The sequence below is a fragment of the Apodemus sylvaticus genome, chromosome 17, assembly GCF_947179515.1.
Source record: "Apodemus sylvaticus chromosome 17, mApoSyl1.1, whole genome shotgun sequence".
In the NCBI taxonomy this organism is placed as follows: Eukaryota; Metazoa; Chordata; class Mammalia; order Rodentia; family Muridae; genus Apodemus; species Apodemus sylvaticus.
Window position 1 is genome coordinate 52,862,980 of NC_067488.1, and position 20,687 is coordinate 52,883,666.

The window sequence follows — 20,687 nt, forward strand, 5'->3', positions numbered from 1 at the left end:
TCCCAGGCCTGGCCAATGCAGCATGGAAACTACCCCGTCTTAGAAATTTCTGAGTTAACACACTGGAGCGTCCTACGCTCAGTACCCTCGGTCTTGGTCTGTGTGAGAAGACCAAACCCATCTCTCATGAACAGCAGGCCAGCTGGGCCTCTTGGTGGTGAAGAGGCCATTTCTCTGATGTTTACCACACGGTGTTTGAATATCATTCCTTCTTTGCCGCATCTGGGTCAGACACTCTTCTTGGGCTCCTAGCCTAATGGCCCTTCATGCTAGGTGTGGCCTTGCCAATCCTGCATGCTGTCCTCGTGTTCTGTGCTGAGCCTGGTAAGTGTGCGTGTGCAACTGTCAGGAACAATTCCCCTCCTTGAGTTCTGTCCCTCACCTTTGGCATGTCTGTGGATGTCAGAAAGGTCACCGGCAGCGGTCCGCTCCAGCTGCCCCGCCTGCGGATACTTCCACTCATACTTAGATCTTATTTAGGTCAGATCTTGACTTGTCTGAGCTGAAAGAGCCTCCCAGTTTTATTGTTTTGCTTTGAAGAAGCTCTTCATGGATGGTGAATCAGACCGGTCTCCGGAGTTAGGAAATTCACAGAAAACTCTTGTTTCCTGGCCTTGTATATCAGAGGCGCCCTGGGCTCTCTGCTGCTGGCTCACGACCCCCAAACGCCCCTTGCCGAGAGCGGAGATGGGCTTTTTGTCCCATCCATTCTTCTGAGGGCTCTGTCTTTGAGCAGATCTGTACAGGGCACTGCTGGGCGCCAGCCTGTGGCGGGCTGGTTAAGTGGCCCAAATTGAGGCAGCTTTGCCACCGGTTTCAAATTCTTCTTTTGATGTGTGGCAGGTGTGGCACGGCCCTATTTTGTGAGATTTTTTTTGCTTTGATCCTGGTCTGAGTGGGTTTGCTGAGATTTTCCCCTGCCACGGTCCTTTGTGAACACCAAGACGGTGTATATAAGGTCTCTGGGCGGTGTGATGCAGATGCTGTGTGGATGTCAGTAAGTGGGGTCACTGTGGCTCTGGGTCCCAGAGCCTGCATGCCCGAGCCCCCCTTTAGGACTTTGTGTCCTAGCAGATACCTCCTTTCACGGCGAGGGTCTTGCACCCAACTCTTCCAGAAGACGTGCTCTATCCCTTGGTCTGGGAAGCCGAGAGAGGGTGCAGGTACTGGCCAGCGTTTCTCCTCCACCTAGAGGGAGGCTTGTTCCCCTCAACCAGTCCGTTTGCAAAGCCCTGTTTTCCTAATAATGTCAAAAGGAAACAACAAAGGCTGCCAAAAAAAAAAAAAGAATCCTTTTTTTTCCTTAAAAGCCTGGGTATAAATAATAAATAAATAAATGGAGCCATACAAAGAGAAGGATAAAAAATAAAATCAAAGCTGTGAGAGCTGCACTTGGCCTGAGGTATAAATAGCAGGCTCTTAGGAGGCGCCCGGGTGAGCTTCTGAAGTCATCTCTTCCGTCAGTGACTGTAAGTCAGGAGAGGAGGGGGCTTTTTTGTTTTCCTTTTCTTCTCCAGGTTACTTTCTTTGAGGTTTTAATTGAGAACTATTTGAGACAGGGTCTTCCGTAGCCCAGGCTAGCCCCCAGCTCACTATGGGTCTGAGAATGACCTTGAGCTGACCCTTCAGCCTCCATTTTCTCCATGACAGGGTTAAAGGTGTGCATCCCCACGTCTAACATTTTGCTTTTTAAGCCTCGCCAGGTCTTTGGAGACCTGTGGGCAGAGCAGAGGCTTGTCTCAGTCACACTCTACGTGCTCTTTTCTTCTCTGTCTTCCCCTCCCCTTCCCTGACCTCCAACTCCTCTGCCTTCCCAGGTCTCCCAATCTCTCTCTGGCCTCCATCTCCCTCCTAGCTTCCTCCTCTAGGTCCTCAGTCCTGAGGCAGGGTTGTTAAGGCACTCACAGGACCTAGAGGAGGAAGCTAGGAGGGAGGTGGAAGCTCTCCAAGGGCCCTGCAGACTCGGTGCAGTAAGAGGGCCCCTTGGCCAGAGGACTGGGGTGGGTACCTACTCCTCAGCTCTGGCTGCTGGGTGGCTCGTGGACAGGAAGCTCACCTCAGAACAGTGAGGATGCTTGGGAAAGCCAGGCCAGCAGGCTCCTGTGAGTGCCTTAACAACCCTGCCTCAGGACTGGGACTGGGCACGGCCAGCAGCATCTCACATCTTTGAAGTGTGAATTCACCCTTCTGGCATCTGGACCATAACTTTAAACATCTCGGCATTCCCGAGACTCGCTGAAACCCACTAGCTCGTTGGGCTGGTTGCTGGTGGGGTAGAAGGGACTGGCTCTTGGCGGGCCCTCTGAAGCTGCCCATTGGCTTAACACTGGAAACTGTTCAGTGCAGCGTGGGAGACCTAGAAGATCCAGGCTGGGGTGATGGACCCTTCTATGCTTGGCGTCTGTGGGTCCCTGGGCTGGGTCCCTCCCTCCACACTTTGCTCTGCAGACCCTAAAGCTGTTCCTGAGTCTGGCCTTCTTTCAAGACGGGTTGTTGGATGCCTCCCTAGGGAGTCTCCCGTGGGTCTCCTGTGGATCTTCCGTGGGTCTCCCGTGGGTCTCCCGCATGACAGACCAGCACCTCCTCCTTGTTCTTCCACAGCAGTGGCTCCCCTGAGCCTCCTCTGGTACCCACCATCAGTCACAGCCGACCCTGCAGGTTATACCGTGTGTGCAACCCAAGTCATGTCCTGAGTGCCCCAGACCCCATTCCTCTAAAGACTTCTGTGAGCAGAGGGTCCTCCCACGGTTGTGTTCCACTGGGGAAATTGAGGCTTAGTATGTGGGACAGTAAGGTTTGAGCGGGGACGTGGTGGTTTTGGCCAAGTTGGCAGTGCTTTTCCTGGACTCTGAGTTTGTATTTCCCCAGAGGCCTTGAGCAGGAAGGACCACCCTGGGGAGAGCGTGTGGATCGCAGCCTGGCAGGCTCTGGAGTGTACTTCTTGTTTATTAAGGTCACGCAGTCCCTGGCCCTGTTTAGTATTGTTTTTGATGTTCAAGGGCAGTGTGGAAATTTTTATTTTATGTAACCTAGTTTGGGGGCTTTGATAATGGCATTCCACCGCACCCCACCAACTCTGAGATTTCCGAATCAGGGTCACAGGCCCACCCGTGCACCAGCTTCATGCCCAGGCCTAGGTAGGGGGCTGATGTGCGTAATCGCTTCAGGGTCTTTGTTGCCGTTGTTTTAAATTTCATTTGTGTTTCTGTGTCTGGGCGTGTGCAGGTGGCCCTTTGAGGGCCATCCATTGGCTTTTGAGGGCTTTTTGTGATGAGATCTGTCACTGGGACTGGGGCTGGTGGGTTAGGCCAGGCTGGCCGGCCGGTGAGCTCCAGGAAGCCACCTGTCTCTGCCTCCCTAGTCCTGGGATTGCAGGGACCATCATGCCTGGCTGGTTTTTGTGAGGGTTTTGTTTATTTGTTTTTGTTTTGAGACAGGGTTTCTCTGTGTAGTCCTGTCTGTCTGTTTGTCATGGAACTCACTCTATAGACCAGCCTGGACTTGAACACAGAGATCCTCCTGCCTCTGCCTCCTCAGTGCTGGGATCAAAGGCTTGAGCCAGTACCACCAGCTATGCCTGATTTTTGCGGGTTGGGCTTGGCCCCTCATGGTTTCTCAGCAAACACATTGCCCACCGAGCTATCTCCCTAGCCCAGTGCTCTGTGGTCTTTCTGAGAGGAATGGTGGGCTCCTTTGTGTGATTCTCCTGTTGGCTTACTGAAGTCTCCCTGGAAGACCTTTTTATTCTTAACCCAAACTGGCTGTCATTCTTGGGTTTTTGTTGTTGTTGTTTTTGTTTTTGTTTTCCCCCAGAGACTGGGTTTCTCTGTGTAGCCCTGGCTGTCCTGGAACTCTCTCTGTAGACCAGGCTGGCCTTGAATTTAGAAATCCGCCTGCCTCTGCCTCCCAAGTGCTGGGATTAAAGGCGTGCGCCACCGCTGCCGGCTCTTTAATTCTTCTTAGACGGTTTCCCTAACCACTGCACATGCCTCGACACGGGACCGCTGTGTTTTTCTCTGGGAAGTTAGCTGGGTGGGATTGGAGAAACGCAGGTCACCAGGCTGCTGTGGAGTTGAATTTCCTGGAGAGTTGTCTTTTCTTCCTCATTCTGACACTCTCCGTCTCATCCATGAAGCGCAAGGAGTTTTTTGGAATTTGGTTTGTTTTCTAAGTGAGCCTATGTCCCAGGAAGGACTTCTGTGTATCTCTGGGAGATGGGGCAAAGGGAGTCCACAACCCTTTGGTGGTCACCCACGAAGACCCATGAAGCTGCTTGATGTCTTCCTACTTCCCTCTAGAGTCATGGCAAGGATTAGGGGATTAAGAAATGGCTCAGCGGTTAAGAGCCTTTTTAAGACTGAATCACATTTATGGATCCCCATGAGTGTGGCCAGCACAGTTTTTCCCTTTTTTTTTTTTTCCTTTCTGAATCTGTGTTGTTTTCTATTTTGGCTGTTGTGAATAATGTGGCCTTGAACATGAGTTTACAAGAGGGTCTCCTTTTCCAAAAAAAAAAAAAAAACCTCTGACCATCAGCCTCTTTGAGGACGTTAGGGTTGGCTTTGTCCTTTGGAGGCAGAGGATGGCTTATCCCAGAGCTGCATTCACAGCCATGTCCCGTCCTGTTCCAAGCTGCGGACTGGTGTTCTTCAGCCTGCCTGGAGACCTAGGAGAACAAACAGGAAACGCCAGCTGAGGCAGTAGGGTCAGAACAGTTACCAGGACTGGCTTGGGGTCTCCCAGCCAGCAGGGCAGGGACTCCTGTTCTGAAGCCTTTGTGGTATACGTTATGCTGACTCTACCACCTGCTGTTGTAGGTTCTGGGTGACCAACATGTAAGGTGCTAAAGCATTGAGGTGACTGGTATTTCAGGAAGAATTTAGAGGGGTTGTCTTTGTCTAGGTTCCCCTGGGAAATGACAAAGTGGTGGGACACTTGTTTCTGGAGACAGGATATGTGGTCAGCAAGTGCTTTATGCCCCCTCCTTCTCTCTCTCTCTCTCTCTCTCTCTCTCTCTCTCTCTCAGGTCTGTAAAAAGTGGCAGGTGGTAACCTGTCTCTGTCACCTCTGGATCTGGAGACTGACCCACATTTTCTGCTCTCAGGGCTTCAGATGTGGTAGAACTTTCTGTAAGCAGAAAAAAGCCAAGCCTTGCGTCTATCCAAGCTCTTGTGTCACACTGTGTCTCTTGGGCCACACACATACCTCATGGCTGTGACCAAGGGCCATCAGAGTTTCTGGGGAGATGAAGGATCCTGTGTGGTACCATAGGACTGGGGTGCACACTGTCTGAACCCTGCAGCCACTCCCTACCCCAGCCCACATACCTAGTTTATGTGCAGCTAGCAGTCTCCGGGCCTGTAAACCACCAGCGTGGAATCTGGGCTCGCTTCCTTAGGCTGTTCTTTTTCCTACTGGCCCTGATCCTGATCCTGTTACCTTCTATAGAGAGTTAAGATCTTAGGAGGAGGCGCGCCCGTCCAGGGGCCAGGAGAGATGGAGATGGTCATAAAGATTGAGTGACTTATTGCCTGGAGCACATGTGTCTGTGTGTACACCTGCAGAGTATGTGGAGTATCTGGGGAGAAAGAGGGCTGTGGACCATGCCTTTGCTGAGCCTTTGCTGAGTTCAGGACATTGTCTGAGCAGATTTCCATGCAGACCCAGCTATCAGCAAGTGAGGGCTGGTTGGTATCACTCTGTGGAGTCCACGTGGGGAGTGAGGTGGGAGGGGACATCCAGGCTGCCTGTGGGTGGATGCCCTCTAGGAGGTTAACTGTTCCCAGGGCAGAGAGCTGAAAGGGTTGTGCCCAGCAGAGAGAAGGGATGTGTCCAGCTGAGGTGGCTTCTGGTCTGAGACTCTAGTCTGTTTAAAAATAGATGTAAGGAAAGTATAGAACACAAGAGTTTGTTGCACCTTCATCAGACTTCCGTCCCAAAGCACGTGGCACACTTTAAATTCTGGTCACCCTTGTATGCAAGTGGGCCTGTTTATACCTCGGCTCTAGGACCCCAGATACAGCTCTGCCTAGAGAGAGAAGAAATTTCTATCCATCTTCTCTGGTCTTCTCGGGGTCTAAGCTTTGTCTACCAAAGCAGCTTCAGGCAGGTCTGGAAACCATTAGAAACAACCAGAAGCTTCCAGAAGCTTCCAAGTCTCAGTTACATGTTACAAAGAACAGTGTGGACAGGTGGCCATGCTTGGGAGGCATCAAGAGCTCCTAGATGTCAGGTAAAATGGCGGACATTCTGGGCTGGGAGGACTTTCGCCGTTCCAGGCTGCCCAGCAGAAGGGGTGTCTGTGTCAGTGGCATGTTAGACGCATGGGACTTTCCTCTTGGGCCCCCTGCATCCTGACCTGGTCTCTCTTTGCTCAACAGTGACTGACTTACAGGAAGAAGGCAAGAGCGCCATCAACTCTCCAATGGCCCCGGCTTTGGTGGATATTCACCCTGAAGACACCCAGCTAGGTACCATGGCCACTTGGCTTCCTTCGGGGTCCCTCCCTGCTGTGGGACTCTACGTGGGTGGATGGTGTTTGAGAACCGGAGTCCTATTCCGAGATCTCTAGGGAGAAGCTGGCTTCTGCCCGACTCTTCCAGCATAGGTTTTATTGATACCGGGTGTAGATGACTAGCATTGGGAGCACGGCTGCTTATGGTCCCTGATCCTGGGAGTGGCTGTGCAGGGCTGAGCGAGCAGTGGAGGAGACGGAGGAAGAATTGGCTTGGCTACTGAGGACTGGATAGTGTTACTCCAGGAGTTCCAGGGACAAGGTTCTGGCTTGAGATAGCTGACGGCTGGCCTAGGAGGTGAGGAAAGATGAGCGTTGGCTCAGAGTGTGGACCCTAATGATCCCCTAGAGGAGGAGGAGGCTAGGGGACAGCCACCCCTGGAGGACAGTCTCCCTGAGACGAGTGGGCCTGTCTTAGTCAGGGTTTCTATTCCTGCACAAACATCATGACCAAGAAGCAAGTTGGGGAGGAAAGGGTTTATTCAGCTTACACGTCCACATTGTTGTTTGTTACCAAAGGAAGTCAGGATAGGAACACATCACAGGACAGGAACTCATGCAGGGTAGAAACTTGGAGACAGGAGTGGATACAGAAGCCATGGAGGGATGTTACTTACTGGCTTGCTTCCCCTGGCTTGTTCAGCTTGCTTTCTTATAGAACCCAGGACCACCAGGGATGGCACCACTCACAATGGGCTGTCCCCCCTCCCTTCGCTAATTGAGAAAATGTCTTACAGCTGTATCTCATGGAGACATTTCCTCAAGGGAGGTTCCTTTCTCTGTGATAACTCCAGTTTGTGCCAAGTTGAGTACAGGGTCAGGACAGGGCCCTAAGGTCTCAAAGTATGAAGAAATTAAAAACCTAGGCACACCCTATATATCTCCTTGGCTGCCACAAAGAGCCATCCATGCTGGGCCTGTGACTGGCCATGTGGGAACTGTGATTGGGGAAGACCCTTGGCCCCTTGCAGGTTGATGACAGGATGTCAACCAAGGTTCTCACTCTTCCCTGGCTTTGTGTTTTGGCAGCAAGTCAGTGTGGAAGGCAGGTTTGGGACACTGCTTATTTCCAAACCCTGGTGCAGAGGGAGATCCCTGTCTACCCAGATTTTCCATGACAAGGTCATTAGCGTCTCATGGCAGAAGCAGGTGTGGCCCAACCTGTGGTCCATGATGTCTCTCCCCGCAGAAGGGCGTGCCTCTGTCACAGCTTCTGCGGCTGCTTGTTGCAGCAGGTGCTTCCGGGCTATTCTTCGCCTGGGAAGCCGGACTTCCCAGCTCCCCACCATGGTCAGCGGGCCCACGGCATCCTGGCTTCTGTGGGACACAGGTCTTTTCTGTTCTGGTTCCTGTGCCTTCATTCCCTCCCCATCTTCCTGTCCTGCTCTCCCTGTGAACTCCATTGCACTCTTGTCCGTTAGAGCCAGACATGGAGGGGAGACGCACGGGGGAGATGGGTAAAAGGTCATCTCTCTGTGTGTTTTGGCTATTTCTAGTACTTCCGTGCAGATACTGTTTTGTATATGACACTGCCTGCCCATCTGTTTCCTTGTGTGTTCCGAGGTCCCACACAGCCTCCTGTGGACTAATGAACAGTGGCCCAGGAGGTATTGCTGCTCATAGCTCTCTTCAGCCCTCTGGTTCTGGCAGGGCACTTTTGAAGCCACTGTGGGTGCCACCCTCTGTCTTTTCTCTACCCATGCCATCGTGGCTTAGACTTGCTGCTAAAGCAATTTGAGCCCAAGACTGAGGAATAGTTTGGCTTCATCTCCTGCTGCCCCATATGATCTATCTCTGATCTTGGTGTCTGGCTGACAAAGCCGTGTGAGCTGTTCTCACAGAGAACACGATGGCCTCTGCCTTTCCACCAGCTTCCTGACTCATGTGAGTGAGCAGAGAGTCCCCCACCCCTGGCATCTCTGTCAACCTTCTCCCAACCGCCATTCACTCTGGTCCTTTCTGTCTTTGGTAGAGGAGAATGAGGAGCGTACCATGATCGATCCCACCTCTAGAGAAGACCCCAAGTTCAAGGAGTTGGTCAAGGTGAGTTATAGTCTGATGTAGTTGGAACATCCCTGATGGTTCCAGGCCTTCTTCTGGGGGAGCAAGATTCCTGTGGACACAAGAAGGACCTGAGCCTCCAGGCTCTTGAGAGGGCCATTGAGGCCACATTAGAAAGGGGTGGTGAGGGGTAGAGTGGGCTGAAGAATGGATGCAACATGAGTCTTCTAGGTGTGTCCATGTGCTAGGGCGTGCTGTCCAAGACCTTTATGGGCTGTCGCATGGTCCTCACTAGAGCTGTGTTGGGACTGTTTGGAGCCAATATAGCCTACCTACATGTGTGGTTATCTATAGCTTCATGGGGTGTGGATTTAAGATGTTTGGGGGAGCAGGTTGTTGTCTCCCCCTACTAGAGCCTCATCTGAAGAGGCCTTGGTGTCCTAGTTAGCTGTAACTGTCAACTTGACCCAGCCCTGGAGCTACCTGAAAAGGGAGTCTCAGTTGAGGGATTTCCAAGATAAGACTTGACCTATTACATATCAATGGGAGGCGGTCTTCATTGTTAATTGATATAGGTAGACACAGTCCACTGTGGGTGGCACCATTCCCTCGGCAGACAGTCCTGGATTATATTAGAATGTTAGCTATGCACAAGCCTGTGCGTAATCCAGCAAGTAGTGTTCTTCCAAGGTTTCTGCTTCAAGCTCCTTCATGTGTTTCTGCCCTGCTTTCCCTTGGATCGACTGAGATAGTAGTGTAAGTCAGTAAAGTCTTTCCTCCCCTAAACTGCCTTTGGTCAGAAAGTTTTCACACAGTGTCAGAATGAAACGAAAACACTTGGGGACCATGTGTGGTAGTGTGAATATCAGCCAGGTAGCTTTGTTCTCAAAGGTCACCGTAACCAGCAGGTGAGTGTGTGGCTTAGTGATAGTCAAGGACATCTGTCTCCTCTTCTCTAGCACGTGGCTGATCCTGTCCAGGGGCAGCCTGAGGCTTTGATTGCTCAGATCTAAGCCACAGTAGGGCTCCTGAAGGCCACCCACCAGAGACAGAGGCAGGCAGATGGTGTCCTGACTTAGAGACCCAGAATTGGCTTGGGTCACCTAGGTGTTCTGAAATGTTGCGTGTGACAGACAGTGTCCTGAAATAGATGGCTCTCTTCTGGCTGTCCCACCTTTACTGCAGCAGAGAGCCTGCTGCCACTCCTTGTGACTGAATTTCATAAGGGCTGATTCAGGGGAATCAGGGTTGCTTGAGAGCTAGGCCCTTTGTAGAAACATGAACTGGAAATGTCTGTCATAGCCATCCAAAGACAGTGACTCATTTTCTTTTTAATTTTTCTTTTTTGGACAGGGTCTCACTATGTAGGAGAGAAGGAATTTATTTAGTTTGCAGTTCTGGGTTACAGTCCAACACTGTGGGCATGCCAAGGTGGCAGGAGCTTGACGTAGCTAGTCCCACCCACAGTGAGAGCAGAGAGAATGTAGGTATGCTTCCTTGTTTGCCTGATGTGCTCAGCTGCCTTCTCCATTCTTATCCTATTTGGGACCCCATAGGTCTAGGGGTCAGTGCCGCCCACAGTGGGCTCAGTCTTCTCACATCAGCTAATTAGGACAGACCCTCACAGACATGCCCATAGGCCACCCCAATATAAGCATTCCTCTCAGCTGATTCTCTATTGTGTCTGGTTGGCAATTGAGAGTGTATTACCATTGTATTGGGCAGTGGTGGCACATGTCTTTAATCCCAGTGGTCTGGAGACAGAGGCAGGTGGATCTCTGAGTTTGAGGCCAGCCTGGTTTTTAGAGCAAGCTCTAGGACAGATTTCTCTACATGGAAAAATCTTGTCTCAAACAACAACAACAACAACAATAACAACAAAACCAAACCAAAACCAAAACAGACAAACAAGCAAGAAAAGGCAGAATAACCGTGGCACCTGCGCAGAGGGGCCTAGGCTCTCTGCAAGTGGAGATGCCAAGAAAGGGGAAGCGAGGCTCCAGCTGCTAGGTTGGATGAAGGAGGAAGCTGTGTGCCAAGGTCTGTGGGAGCCTCTAGAAGCTGGAGGAGGTTGGGAAGCAGGGTCCTCTCAGAGCCTCCAAAGGGGACAGCTCTCCTCTCCTGACGTTTGACCTCAGCTGTGTAACAGGGGTTCTGGGCTTCCTGCCTCCAGCACGTGAGAGTCCATGGGATGGTTGTAAGCCACCAGAGCTGTGGAAGTCCCTGGAGCAGCCACAGGAAGCTCCTCCACTGTAGCTGACCACCCACCCGGGCCAGGTGGAGCGTCTCCACACCCTTGGCAGTGGCTGAGTTCCTGAGATGCCCTGTCCTTCCAACCATCCTGTTGGTGGCAGCTACGCATACGGGAGATCAAACTTCTCAAACCAGCCTGAGACCTCCTCTCAGAGCAGGCCGGTCTTGACCTAGCACTTTCAAATCTGAATGAATGTAAATACCGTGGTCAGGAGAGCAATCTGGGGGACTCATCAGCTGGTTTTGTGGTTGTGTTGGGGGTTGTGCAAAGTGTCAGACTCCTCAGTCAGGGAGGCCTCTGAGAGAGACAAGTGTTGGGTATAGGGTTATACCTCTAGGTATAAGGTTAGTTTCCTAAAGCCACGGGCAATTTCAGGGGATCCCATGCTACCTTAGGGTTGATAATTCACCAAAAGGACACCAGGCCCTGTAGGAAACTGTTGTCCTTTTGGTCACAGTTATCTGGGGGAGGGAGGCATACTTGGGAATCAGGATCTAGGAAATGGATTGTGGGAGAAGGGGAGAAAGGGTAGGGGCTGGGTAATTGCTCCTCTATGCAGATGGTTCTAGAACCTTAGTGCTTAGGGTTATCATGTGTGTGTCAGTGTTTCAAGACATTGTCCATGCTGCAGACCAGTGGCCCAGCTTCCAGAGGGTCTCTGTGGGGATCCCCATGGGTGTACACTGTGGAGGTGCTGTTCAGGAGCAGGCTTTGTGTTTTGTCTTTTAACATTTCCTATAGCTGGGGGTAACACCTGGGACTCGGCTCCGTTGCTGAACCATGTGCCTGACCCCACCCCTAATGAGATTTTTTTTTTTTTGCGTGTGTGTGTGTGTGTGTGTGTGTGTGTGGTTTTTTGGTATTTTTTGAGACAGGGTTTCTCTGTGTAGCCCTGGATGTCCTGGAACTCACTCTGGACACCAGGCTGGCCTCAAACTCAGAAATCCGCCTGCCTCTGCCTCCCAGAGTGCTGGGATTACAGGCGTGCGCCACCACCACCCTGCAAGATATTTTAAAACTTAAATCTGTCTGGAATGTTGGTCTGAGCAGGTCAGAGGAAGATCTGGCTGGCAATCTTGTCCTGGTGGATATGGTCATTGTGGCCGTCTGTCCTCCACAGCCTCTCCCAGTCTTTGGGACCAGGGCTGAGGTTCTGAGGAAGCCTGGCTGGCCTTGTTTCTCCCTCTCCTGGTGTCTGCCCTCCCTGACTTCCCTCTGGCATCTTGGTGGCCTTCTCTGTCACCCACTACTTTACGATTATCATCTTCGCAGTGCTGCAAGCTGTCCTCTACCTTTTGTCTGAAGTCCCTGGCCCTGGCTGGGCAGGCACTGGAATGAGGTTGACTATTAAAAACTATTTTGAGCATCTGTCATGCTTATTGGGTTGTTAAGGGGCGAAGGTCTAATCCCGACTCAGAGGAAAGTGGAGTGCCTCCACCCCCGGCCATTGACTGGGTGATGGGCACCGAGAGGGACCAGGTCTGTGGGGAGCTGGGCATTGACCATCTGGGCATCACTTTAGAAATGGACCTGTATTCTGTGGGTCCAGGAGCCTCAAAGACCCTGGTGTCCTCTACTGGGGTCTCTTCCTAAGGCCATTTACTGGAATCAACAAGATTCCCTATAGGGGGACAGGGTGTTGGAGGCTTATGGCTGAGATACTTTGTGGTATTAACCGTTCTGTTTAAAAGTGTCCTGCACTGCTTGGGAGAGGCCTCTGTGCTCAGTGTCCGATGGGGGATGCCATTTGGACCTTGTCCCCAGGGCCTGGCCCAGAACTTTGAAACCCTCAGAGTTGGCTGAGTGTGAGATCTTCTCCATAGCACACACTCTTGGCCACACTTGGGTCACTGATGATGAGGGCATTTGGAGAGGCCCCAGTTAGCTTCCGACGCAGGATGAGCCTAAGGAGACCCACGCAGGCATGGTCAAGGGCTTGGCACTATTCATCTCTGGGAGGGAAGCGGTCCGGAGGGGGGGTTATTTTTTTATTTTTTTTGATGACCAGTGACTGAGCTGGTCACCTGGGATGCTCGACTTTAGGCAGTGAGTGTCACAGCACTCTGACTACAGACCCCTGAGGTCAGAGAATTGCTGTCGGGATGACACATTTTGAAGTTGGAAAGGAAAACCCTACACAGCCCTTAAATTAAGCACCTTGGCCAGAAGCATCTAGATATTTCACGCTGGGGTGTGTCTCCTTCCAAAAGCAGATTTCACATCTCACTCTTCAGTTACTGGGCAAGGCTCACCCTTGTCCTGAGACTGTTTTCTCTCCCCTGGGGCCGGGGTCCTGTGGAGGTGCTTTGCCATGCTCAGGGCCCTCCGACTCCCACTCTTTTCAGTAAGGTGCGTCTCCATCCCTTTGGGGACAACACAACCGGGACTCTGTTTGGAGGTGATTAAACCGTAACTGTCATGGCTCTAGGGAAGACAGACTGCAGACCCGATTATAATTCAGAGGGAACTAAGGGGAAAGTAATTTTTTATTCCGGTTAGAGCAAGCTCATAGAGCCGGCCGTGATCGAGTGCCGTGTAAGGATGTAATTAATATATGTCCTCCTTATTCGCCCGCAGGTCTTGGAGCTCGCCGATGAGCGCGTCCCTAAAAATAATGGCTGATGCTATCTTTAAAAGCTATTTTGTAAAACGGAAGATTAAGAAGGACAGCCTGGAGCAGAGTGATGGGGTGATGGGTGGTGTCCCCAAGTCAGAGCCACCTCTTGTGGGAGGAGGGTGAGACTGGAGAGGATTTTTGCCTCCTATACCTGAGAGCCTGACCTGTTGTGTAGACTTTGGTTTTTTTAATTTGAGCTTTGGCCTTTTGTTCTTGCTTCTGGGCTTGGGGCAGGTCAGAGATCTAGCTATGGGGCTGTTCATTTTGTTGTTCTTCTCTAAGTTTTCGATTCTCGTAGAGGAAGCATTCTCTCGAGATTTCCTAGCAGGGCTGTGTTTGAAGAAGGAAGCAAAGTCCTATAGAAAGGCCTAAGCCCTTTCTAGATGTGAGTTTCCCTAGGCGGTTCTTTGGCTTGTTTGAGACCTCGAGTCTGCTCCTGTTGTAGCCACTGGGGACAAACAGCTCACTCACCAGCTCACACAGTGTACCTGGGAGAAAGGCATGATGAGGGCAGAGTGAATATGCAATGTAGTTAGGTAGCAAGGGGGTGCCCCTCAGCCTCACCCCCTTCTGCCGTTCCCTGCAGAGAAGTCAGGGAGCTGGCATTTAAGCAGACCTGGTCAGTACCTAGGCAAATATCATAGCCAACTGCCCAACAGCAGGTGCAAAGGTCCTGTGGCATCCAGGTACTTGGCATGTTCTAGTGATTATTGAGATGGGCAGAGTGACGAGAGCCTCGTGAGCATGCAGGGGGAGTGGCCAGAGACACGGCGATAGATGTCCACCGTGTGCACCTTCCACACCTGCACCTTTCTCAGCCTAACACCCATGACAGGTAACTGCCCTTGTAGGCAGGGACTGTACTGCATCTCTTCATTCTCACAGCCCAGGGTGGCACTTGGCGTGGACACTCATTCACATTTTATCCTCAGGGGAGACCTGAATGAATGAAGGCAATGAAGACTCAGCAGGGTTCGCAGCTGGAGGTGGGGACAGCTGGTGGAGCACACACTTTCTTTCCCTTCTTGACGACAGGCAGAGAAGACGCACCCTTCTCTGTGTCCTTCGAGGGTTTCTGTTGCTTTGGAGGACACCATGACTGACAGTACCTTTGGAAAGGGAAGACTTACAGCTCACAGTCACTGTCTGGGAAAGTCAGGGCAAGAACTCAAAGGCAGGAGCTGATGTAGATGCCGTGGACAGATGCTGCTCCCTGGCTTGCTCAGCCTGCTTTCCTGTTGCACCCAGGGCCACCTGCCCAGGCGTGGCATTATTCATAATGGGCGGGGCCCTCCCACGCCAATCATCAATCAAAGAAATGTACCACTGGCTTGCTTATAGGCCAATCTCGTGGAGCCTTTGTCTCTGTTGTGGTTCCTATTCCAGGAGACTTTGGCCCTGTAAATTGATGTAAGCCCAGCCACCACAGTAACCATGGTAACCTCATCACGCCGTCATTTTTTTTTTTTTTCATTCCTTGTGAAGTTGAGATCTTACCATTTTGCAATTTGGAAATCCTTGCTGTGGTCTGCAGCCCCCAGTATGAGAACCACCCTTAGACCCTTGAGCATGAGGGGACAAGTGGGTAGCCAGGATATGGTCCTTTGTGACCTGTTTCTTCCACCCAGGCCCGACCTCTTAGCTTTCATTGCCTAGAGGAGACAGCCAAGTGGTCAGCGAGCACAAGCCAGTCTGGTGCCCAATAAGCCAGAGAGCTGGAAGGGCTCCAACTCTGTCTCCTTGGCCCTTGTGCTTGGACAGGAGGACTTCAAGGGTGGCCCTTTACCCTAGATACGCGTGAATCATAGGCTCTGGGCTCCCTGTGAGTATCTGTCTGGGCTGCTCTTCTGTGGTCACTCGGAAGCTAGTCAGGACTTGATGGGTCAGGACTTTGTTATGAGTTTTTCAGGTCACTGCTGCTTCGGGGAGGTAATGAGACATTGCTTTTGGGTTTTGTACACTTTGATCCTTCCGAGAATGGTCACAGACCTCCCCCTCGCAGAGGCTAAGGGGTCCGATGAGGTAGCTTAATTCATTTTGCTGGCAAGGAAAAGGCATCGTCTGAGAGTCATGGTTACAGCCTGGGTGAGCATTTGCTTTATTCTGGGTGTTGACAGTGAATGAGTACTGTCCTTGGGAAGTCCCCTGTCCAAAAGACACTCGACAGCACAGGTGGCTTGCTTCCATAGTGTGTCTCCCAATGCGCAGAGTGGAAAAACCTGCTAAGAAAAGCCTTTTGGAGGTGGGTCTGGAAAAAATGGAAATGGACACCTTGACCATGAGTGTTCCCAGCAGTGTGATGAACAAAAAGTGACAAGACCCCAATGGTCTGGTGGTGGGGGAGACAGATAAGATGTACCTATGTTTGTGTCATGTGGTGGTAAAACATTCAGGCAGAAGTTAGGGAGAGACAGGAGTTGTTGTGGGATGAGTTTCAAACATTGCGCTAATGGAGAAGCCAGGCGTGAGGGAGGAGTTGCATTCTGCGGAATCTCATTGACTACAGGAGAAGGAGAGGGGCAGAGCTGTGGAGGACAGGCCTGGACTCTCTACGGGACAGGAACCATTTTAACGTGGATCGGGGCGATCACCACACAGCTCTGGGATCTGAGGGGTTCAGTAGGTCGATTCTTCATTGGTCAAACAGTCTACAGGGTGTGGTGAACAGAAGCCGTGCTGTGACTTCTCAGATGAGCCTGGCACTCTGGACTCAGAGCTGCTGAAGCGCAGGCCAGGAGGGGACAAGTGGCTCATGGTCCCCTTTCCTCTCTCTTCCCAGCATTTACTCATTTAGCACTTGCAAATGGAATATCTTTACTATAAATGTAGCAGTTAATGAATCTGGCGGCTCTATTTCTTTATCTTATTCTATCCCCCAATAATTACACAGAAAAACCAGTATTTGTTTAAAACTACACCTCAATAGCCTAGCAGTTAAATGGTGGATTCTAAACTTGTGTGCTAATCTGGTCACCCCCACCCCATGATACTTGCGTATTATTATTGATCTGGCTACTGGGGCTTCAGGTGTGTCTCCATGATCTCTTACCAATGCCTGTCCTCACGGCTTCGAATCCTCCATCCTTGCTCCTTCCTCTCTTTGGTGGACATCCCACCCTCTTCTTAATTCTGCCCAGCCATTGGGTGATCGGCATTTATTGACAAGGCAGAGGATAAATGCCAAGAACTGTTTACACAAACTTGAGACAGGAGATTCTTAGTATAAGCATTCCAATGCCATGTCCAGACTGAAATAAGATCTGAGGGCAGAGAAATCAACATTTGAATATCCTAAAGGTAAACTTTACACAGTGCACAAAAATGCAGTACCGTCAAGCGCCCACTGCTTGAAGGTGGACTTGTGAGCTCTTCTGTGGGGAGAAGGAGAAAGGTGTCAGTGTCATCCTCTCTCTACCCATGCCCTCTGCAGGTGCCCAGCCTGGTCCTGGCGGGGTCCGCTGGGAGCTGTTAGGAAGTCCTAGCTCCGTGCATGGGTCTAGCTCTCTACTCCTACCTTGGCCATGGACCAAGAGATACTTCTTGTCTTCCGTGGTCACCAGGCAGGTGTCAGGTAGCCCGTGTGTGTTTGGGCCGCTGCCCACCTGCACCTGCTCTGACCCTGGCTTTATTTAGCAACTCTATGACAACGCCTCTCTCCGGCCCCAGGTGCTTCTGGACTGGATCAACGATGTGCTGGCGGAGGAGCGCATCATTGTAAAGCAGCTGGAGGAGGACCTGTACGATGGCCAGGTGCTACAGAAGCTTCTGGGTGAGTGCCAGGACCCCACCATGTAGCACGATCCTTCCTGCCCCGGGCTCTTGGGAACAGACCTAAAGCTTGGCTTATACCTCCTGGTGGCCCCATCTGTGGTTTCATTGCTGTCGGTCTCCATGGTTTCTCTGCTGGCCAGTGCACACCTAGCCCTGGGGCTGCAGCAGGTCCTTTCGATGCTCATGCCATCATGGACCAAAGAAACGGCCATGGTTCAGAGAGGGGTCAGGTCCCTTATCTCATCTCTCAGGCTTGTTGCAGGATATATTAAAAACAAAACAAAACAAACAAACAAACAAAAAACGGAACCTGCCAACTCCCCGTGCTCCAGCCGCCAGCAACTCTCTCCTCTCTCCAGCGACACCTCACCCCACCCCACAGCATCTGACTCTCTTGTCCCTTGAGCTGCTAGTTTCCGCTCTGCAATCGGTGGTCCCACATTCCAGTAACCAAGTAAATCAAAACTTAAAATTAACCAATTAGATTTATGTATCAATAAATTCTCAATTTACAAGAGTCCAATACAATAATTTCAGAACCAATTGATAATGATAAAAGCTTTATCCCAATTATTCTAACCTTATGATATCATAACCACCCCTGGCTGGTTAAAGGCAAGCTGGTTCAAGTCTACCTCCATCTTGGCCTTTCTCCTTTCTCCTCTGAGACCTTCTCTGTCTTTGCAACTCTTAGCCCCCTCCCCTTTCCCTGCCCAATCACAGGCCTCCTGTTGCCCTAACGTAATTGGACATGGAAAATCCTGCGACACAGGCCACCGTGTTTCATCTAGTTATAAACACTGTTAGGATGGGGTGGGGTGGGGGGCGCAGAGGGTTGGTTTCCAACAAACCCATGTGAGAGAACATGTCATTGTCCTGACTCAGAGCGTGTCATTGTCTTGACTGATGCCTTACTGTCCCTAAGTCCTGGCTGAGGATGATTGAGTGTGTTCTCCAGAGAGATGGGTGGAAGAAAAGATGGTCAGGTGGGCAGCGTCTCCATCAAATGTTCCTAAGCTTTGCTGAACACTGGGTTCTGGGTCAGTGAGTCACGAAGCAGACGTCGATCTACCCTGCCCTTCTGGGGCAGGCAGTCTGTCTGAGCAGACAGTGACAGATGCTGTGGGTCTCAAGGGTATTTAAAGGCCATACAGGTGTCATATGGCTAAAGTGGGTGGCCTTACAAAGCACTGGGGTCTGAGCCTCAGGGGAAATGAGGGAAGAGCAGCCAGGGGAACGGAGAAGAACAGAGTCAGGCAGCAGGGGAACGGAGAAGAACAGAGTCAGGGCTGAGGAGCAGCAAGGTCATACACGATGCTTCATCCTGGTGCAGTGACTCATTCCTGATGTCCTAGCACCTGAGATGCTGAGGCAGGAGGATTGCTAGTTTAAGATTAGCCTTGTACATATCAAAAGCCTCTCTAAAAAAACAAAAAACAAACAACAACAACAACAACAAAAAAACCCCAAAACAACAACAACCCACAATGGACGGCAGCCACAGGACCGGCTCTGACGGTGGCTGGCCCTGCTGTGAGCATGTCTTGTGGCCTATGCTGTCATCTCTGGCCACCTCCATGGCTGGGGGAGGTGGCGAGGTATTGGCTCTCAGGCTTCCAGCTTCTCTCTCTCAGCTGTTTGTCAGGTGCCTTGGGCACACGTCCTGTTCATTTAGGTTCTGCTTTTCCTTACCCCAGCAGGTTCTCATCGCAGCCCAAGGGCAGGCCCAGGGATCCAGCCTTTCCAGATGCCATTTCATCCAGGGCATTTTACTCCCCCCCCCCTTCCCGTTTCTCTTTTCTATCTCATGACATCTTTGAAGGGCTTAGGCATCTTGTTCTATAGAATATGGACCAATACAAGTCATATGATCACTCTTCTGCTTTTCTTTTTTAAAAGTTTATTTATTTTGATTTTAAGTGGTGAATGTTTCCAGGGTGTCTGTGTACCGCTTGCCTGCAGTGCCTAGGGAGGCCACAAGAGGGCATCAGATCCCCCTTGAACTGAAGGTTATGGTCGGTTGTGAGCTACTCTGTGGATGCAGGGAATTAAACCCAGATCTCCTGAAAGGCAGCCAGTGCTCTTAACCACTGAGTCATCATTCCAGCTCTAGGTGCTTTCCTTAGCATTACCAAATATGCCTTTTTGCCAGGACCGGGGCAGAGCCCACGACTTCATATTGCCTAGCGTGTGCAGTGTCAGGTTATTGACGGTGATGGCGAAAGTCAGATCCTTAACCAGGGTGATGGCTGGCAAAGGAGGGGGTAGCGAGATTAGATTATGGGGCTCTGAATGGCTGTGTGGCCATGGTAGCCCGTCTGGGGAGCTCATGGCCCAGCAGAGTTCCATATACAACCTTGGAGGCAGAGGGTCTGTGGCCAGACGAGCAGGACACGGAAGCTGAGGCAGGTTTGTGGAGCAGGGAGGGAGATGGGATCTAGAATTTGGCTGGGCTGGGAAGATAGACAGGGTCAGACCTGGTAGACAAAGGCTTTCCTTCCATGTCTGTCACAAGAGCCACTGGGGGTTTGAGCAAAGCCATACCATGACTTGTCTTTACAAAGGTCACTTAGGCTTCTGGGTACAGAGTGGGTAGGAAGGAGGGTTTGGGGTTGGAGTTGGGTGAGGCTCAGAGTGCTGTTAGCCGAGCCCCAGGCTTCAGAAATGGCTCTATGCAGACAGGTATTGGGAGAGCAGAGCTGCCGCAGGATCGGAGCGTGGAGGCCAGAGATGTGGACTGAGCAGCTAGTGAATGATGGGTAGGATTTGGGGTGAGTCTATCTGTGCGGAGCCCATTGCTGGGACAGGAGTACTCCCACCGAGAGCAGCCACCCAGAGGTGGTGGTTCCTGGAGAGAACCGTTTCCTGGAGAGGAGTTCCAAACTCCTCAGTGGGCTGAATACCAAACAGCCAGGAGTGAATCCCAGACTTTGAATAAGGCTCCCTGGCTCAAAAATGAAGCTGGAGAGTTGGTAAGATGCTTGAAGGGCGCTAGCCCTAAGCTGATGGCCTTTGATGCACGAGGTGGTGGAAGTAGAGAGCTGACTTCTGAAAGCTGTCCTTTGGCATTTATGTGCCTACTGAGGCACGCATGCCGAAAAACACAGGCTCTCCCACACCTAATAGATGAATTAATTTGGAGACGGAGGTTGAGACAGGTTTTCTCTATGTAGCTCTGGCTGTCCTGGTACTTGCTCTATACACCAGGCTAGCCCCGAACTCAGAGATCTGCCTGCCTCTGCTTTCCGAGTGGTGAGATCAAAAGGGTGTGCCACCATTTCCCAGTTAATAATTTGATTTAAAGCATACGACTAGACTGTGAGGATGGTTTTGTAGATGCCCAGGTTTTATCATGAAAGCATCAGAGCTTGGCTTTGCTCTGCAGTGTTCCTCTACAGGCACGGGTGTGCTGGAAACCGTGTGTGGTACTCTCGTTGGTTCTGTCTGCTGCCAGCTGCTTACCACATGTTCAGACTGAGCATCTGAGATGACGGACCCCCAGCTGAGCTCCGAATGGTGTGTCACAAGGT

General features: G+C 51.3%; 1 protein-coding gene across 3 annotated transcripts in view; it reads left to right on the forward strand.

Moving 5' to 3' along the window:
- Parvb (parvin beta) overlaps nucleotides 1–20,687 on the forward strand; it is an 84,476-nt gene that overhangs the window by 34,787 nt on the left and 29,002 nt on the right. For all 3 annotated transcript variants that reach the window (XM_052160749.1, XM_052160748.1, XM_052160750.1), the window contains exons 2-4: nucleotides 6,381–6,470; nucleotides 8,487–8,557; nucleotides 17,053–17,155. In XM_052160749.1, coding sequence (XP_052016709.1) covers nucleotides 6,381–6,470; nucleotides 8,487–8,557; nucleotides 17,053–17,155 — 264 coding nt within the window. The remainder of the gene's footprint in view (nucleotides 1–6,380; nucleotides 6,471–8,486; nucleotides 8,558–17,052; nucleotides 17,156–20,687) is intronic.